Here is a 5,000-nt window from a genome sequence, read left to right as displayed (position 1 = left end):
TGCTGAGGACCGTGAGGACCCCGGATAACCACCACGTCCCCATCCTGGTCCTAGCCAACAAGCAGGATCTCCCGGGAGCCAAGGATGCCACTCAGGTGAGTACCTCACATCTGTGCTTACGTTACTCAGGTCACGCCTCCGCCACTCTCAGTATTCCCTGACAACTCTGCACTCTTTGGTTGCAGCAGTTGCAAAGAAAGGTGAACCTGTGATATAGTAATTGTCTCACCTATCTCCTAACATGTTAGTTTACTTGTACCCACAACTGTCTAACACACTAGTATCCCTATACACCTAACTCCCTAGTATCTCTATACATCTAACACCCTAGTATTTTGCCTGGTGTGTACGCCTGTCCTGTATGTTGCGTCATGCACCTAACTTCAGTAATAAGTGAACTCGTGTGAGTACTGCAAGATGCTAGAACTTTCTTCCTTTCTCAGCCTGCTCTCTGACCAACCAGGCTGTTGGTGACCCCTCCACTAATCAACACACTGTTTTCCTGCAGGTGGAGAAGAGCCTGGGGCTGCGGGAACTGGGACCTGCCCAGCTCTTCCACGTTCAGCCGTCCTGTGCCATCATAGGAGACGGACTGGCCGACGGCCTGGAGTGTCTCTACGAGATGATCTGTAAGAGGAAGAAAATCAGCAGAAGCGGTCACAAGAACAGCAAGAGGAGGTGATGAGCGGTGTGTGTAGCGACCATCACTCTCCTCCATGATGATGCTCTGTGTGTGTGTGTGTGTGTGTGTGTGTGTGTGTGTGTGTGTGTGTGTGTGTGTGTGTGTGTGTACTCACCTATTTGTACTCACCTAGTTGAGGTTGCAGGGGTCGAGTCCAAGCTCCTGGCCCCCGCCTCTTCACTGGTTGCTACTATGTCACTCTCCCTGAACCCCCTGAACCTTGAGCTTTATCATACCTCTGCTTAAAGCTATGTATGGATCCTGCCTCCACTACATCGCTTCCCAAGCTATTCCACTTCCTGACTACTCTGCGGCTGAAGAAATACTTCCTAACATTCCTGTGATTCGTCTGTGTCTTCAACTTCCAACTGTATCCCCTTGTTGCTGTGTTCAATCTTTGGAACATCCTGTCTTTGTCCACCTTGTCAATTCCTCTCAGTATTTTGTATGTCGTTATAAAGTCCCCCCTATCTCTCCTGTCCTCCAGTGTCGTCAGGTTGATTTCCCTTAACCTCTCCTCGTAGGACATCCTCTTAGCTCTGGGACTAGTTTTGTTGCAAACCTTTGCACTTTCTCTAGTTCCTTTTACGTGCTTGGCTAGGTGTGGGTTCCAGACTGGTGCCGCATACTCCAATATGGGCCTAACGTACACGGTGTACAGGGTCCTGAACGATTCCTTATTAAGATGTCGGAATGCTGTTCTGAGGTTTGCTAGGCGCCCATATGCTGCAGCAGTTATTTGGTTGATGTGCGCTTCAGAAGATGTGCCTGGTATTATACTCACACTAAGATCTTTTTCCTTGAGTGAGGTTTGTAGTCTCTGGCCCCCTAGACTGTATTCTTTCTGCGGTCTTCTTTGCCCTTCCCCAATCTTCATGACTTTGCACTTGGTGGGGTTGAACTCCAGGAGCCAATTGCTGGACCAGGTCTGCAGCCTGTCCAGATCCCTTTGTAGTTCTGCCTGGTCTTCGATCGAATGAATTCTTCTCATCAACTTCACGTCATCTGCAAACAGGGACACTTCAGAGTCTATTCCTTCCGTCATGTCGTTCACAAATACCAGAAACAGCACTGGTTCTATGACTGACCCCTGTGGGACCACGCTGGTCACAGGTGCCCACTCTGACACCTCGCCACGTACCATGACTCGCTGCTGTCTTCCTGACAAGTATTCCTTGATCCATTGTAGTGCCTTCCATGTTATCCCTGATTGGTCCTCCAGTTTTTGCACTAATCTCTTGTGTGGAACTGTGTAAAACGCCTTCTTGCAGTCCAAGAAAATGCGATCCACCCACCCCTCTCTCTCTCTTGTCTTACTGCTGTCACCATATCATACAACTCCAGTATGTTTGTGACACAGGATTTCCCGTCTCTGAAACCATGTTGGCTGCTGTTGATGAGATCATTCCTTTCTAGGTGTTCCTCCACCACTCTTCTCCTGATAATCTTCTCCGTGACTTTGCATACTATACATGTCAGTGACACTGGTCTGTAGTTTAGTGCTTCATGTCTGTCTCCTTTTTTAAAGATTGGGACTACATTTGCTGTCTTCCATGCCTCAGGCAATCTCCCTGTTTCGATAGATGTATTGAATATTGTTGTTAGGAGTACACATAGCACCTCTACTCCCTCTCTCAGGACCCACGGAGAGATGTTATCCGGACCCATTGCCTTTGAGGTATCTATCTCACTCAGAAGCCTCTTCATTTCTTCCTCGGTTGTGTGTACTGTGTCCAGCACTTGGTGGTGTACCCCACCTCTCCGTCTTTCTGGAGCCCCTTCTGTCTCCTCTGTGAACACTTCTTTGAATATCTTGTTGAGTTCCTCACATCACGGTAATTTCTTGTTGCATCTCCTTCTTCCTTCCATAGCCTGATTACCTGGCCCTTGACTGTTGTTTTCCTCCTGATGTGGCTGTATAACAGCTTCGGGTCAGATTTGGCTTCGCTGCTATGTCGTTTTCATATTGTCTTTGGGCCTCCCTTCTTATCTGTGCATATTCATTTCTGGCTCTACGACTGCCCTCCTTATTCTCCTGGGTCCTTTGCCTTCTATATTTCTTCCATGCCCTAGCACACTTGGTTTTTGCCTCCCTGCACCTTTGGGTGAACCATGGGCTCATCCTGGCTTTTTCATTATTCCTGTTACCCTTGGGTAACAGGCTTCCCTGCCAGTTCTCTGTCCCACTGAACCCAGTTCAGGAAGTTCCTCATTCCCATGTAGTCCCCTTTCTTGTAGTTTGGCTTCATTCGCCCTGGTCTTCCTGCTTCCCCCTCCACTTGTAGCTCTACTGTGTATTCGAAGCTTAAAACCACATGATTGCTGGCCCCAAGGGGTCTTTCATATGTGATGTTTTCAATATCTGCACTGCTCAAGGTGAATACTAGGTCCAGTCTTGCTGGTTTACCCTCTCCTCTCTCTTTTTGTAGTGTCCCTTACGTGTTGGTACATGAAGTTTTCCAGTACCACCTCCATCATCTTAGCCCTCCATGTATCTTGGCCCCGATGTGGCTCCAAGTTCTCCCAATCGATTTCCTTGTGGTTAAAGTCACCCATGATCAGGAGCTTTGCCCTGCATGCATGAGCTCTTCTCGCCACTGCAACCAGGTGTGTGTGTGTGTGTGTGTGTGTGTGTGTGTGTGTGTGTGTGTGTGTGTGTGTGTGTGTGTGTGTGTGTGTATGTGTGTACTCACCTAATTGTACTCACCTAATTGTGGTTGCAGGGGTCGAGACTCAGCTCCTGGCCCCGCCTCTTCACTGATCGCTACTGGATCCTCTCTCTCTCTGCTTCCTGAGCTTTGTCATACCTCTTCTTAAAACTATGTATGGTTCCTGCCTCCACTACTTCACTTGCTAGGCTATTCCACTTGCTGACAACTCTATGACTGAAGAAATAGTTCCTAACGTCCCTGTGACTCGTCTGAGTCTTCAGCTTCCAGTTGTGACCCCTTGTCCCTGTGTCCCCTCTCTGGAACATCCTATCTCTGTCCACCTTGTCTATTCCCCGCAGTATCTTGTATGTCGTTATCATGTCTCCCCTGACCCTTCTGTCCTCCAGTGTCGTCAGTCCGATTTCCCTTAACCTTTCCTCGTACGACATTCCCTTGAGCTCTGGGACTAGCCTTGTTGCAAACCTTTGTACTTTCTCTAACTTCTTGACGTGCTTGACCAGGTGTGGGTTCCAGACTGGTGCTGCATACTCCAGTATGGGCCTAACATACACAGTGTACAGTGTCTTGAACGATTCCTTATTAAGGTATCGGAACGCTATTCTCAGGTTTGCCAGGCGCCCGTATGCTGCAGCGGTTATTTGGTTGATGTGTGCCTCCGGTGATGTGCTCGGTGTTATGGTCACCCCAAGGTCTTTCTCCATGAGTGAGGTCTGTAGTCTTTGTCCACCTAGCCTATACTCTGTCTGCGGTCTTCTTTGCCCCTCCCCAATCTTCATGACTTTGCATTTGGCTGGATTGAATTCGAGAAGCCAGTTACTGGACCACATGTCCAGCCTCTCCAGGTCTCTTTGCAGTCCTGCCTCATCCTCGTCCGATTTAATTCTTCTCATCAACTTCACGTCATCTGCGAACAGGGACACTTCAGAGTCTATTCCTTCCATCATGTCGTTCACATATATCAAAAATAGCACTGGTCCTAGAACTGACCCCTGTGGGACCCCGCTCGTAACAGGAGCCCACTGTGATACCTCTTCACGTACCATGACTCGTTGCTGCCTCCCTGTCAGGTATTCCCTTATCCATTGCAGTGCCCTTCCTTTTACGTGTGCCTGATCATCCAGCTTCTGCACTAATCTCTTGTGGGGAACTGTGTCAAAGGCCTTCCTGCAGTCTAGGAAAACGCAATCTACCCAACCCTCTCTCTCGTGTCTTACTTCTGTTACCTTGTCATAAAACTCCAGGAGGTTTGTGATACAAGATTTGCCTTCCATGAACCCATGCTGGTTTTCATTTATAATCTTGTTCCTTTCCAGGTGTTCGACCACTCTCCTCCTGATAATCTTCTCCATGACTTTGCACACAATACATGTCAGAGACACAGGTCTGTAGTTTAGTGTCTCGTTTCTGTTTCCTTTCTTAAATATGGGGACTACATTAGCTGTCTTCCATTTCTCAGGTAGTTGCCCAGTTTCAAGGGATGTGTTGAAGATTGTGGTTAGAGGCACACACAGCATCTCTGCTCCTTCTCTAAGGACCCATGGGGAGATGTTGTCCGGTCCCATCGCCTTTGAGGTGTCAAGGTCACTTAAGAGCTTCTTCACCTCCTCCTCAGTTGTTCGTATGTCATCCAACACTTGTTGGTATAT

The 5,000-nt window shown here is 48.3% G+C and overlaps 1 protein-coding gene across 1 annotated transcript in view; it reads left to right on the top strand.

The window, feature by feature from the left end:
• LOC128691709 (ADP-ribosylation factor-like protein 4C) overlaps positions 1 to 3,857 on the top strand; it is a 70,803-nt gene extending 66,946 nt beyond the window's left edge. The window contains exons 2-3 of the mRNA XM_053780589.2: positions 1 to 95; positions 509 to 3,857. The exon at positions 1 to 95 is cut by the window's left edge and continues 141 nt beyond it. Of these exons, the coding sequence (XP_053636564.1) occupies positions 1 to 95; positions 509 to 682 (269 nt within the window). The 3' untranslated portion in view covers positions 683 to 3,857. The remainder of the gene's footprint in view (positions 96 to 508) is intronic.
• Positions 3,858 to 5,000: the final 1,143 nt, after the last annotated feature.

Source organism: Cherax quadricarinatus, chromosome 26 (genome assembly GCF_038502225.1).
Source record: "Cherax quadricarinatus isolate ZL_2023a chromosome 26, ASM3850222v1, whole genome shotgun sequence".
Lineage (NCBI taxonomy): Eukaryota > Metazoa > Arthropoda > Malacostraca > Decapoda > Parastacidae > Cherax > Cherax quadricarinatus.
Note: the sequence above shows the minus strand (reverse complement) of the source record. Positions and strands in the feature narration are given on the sequence as shown.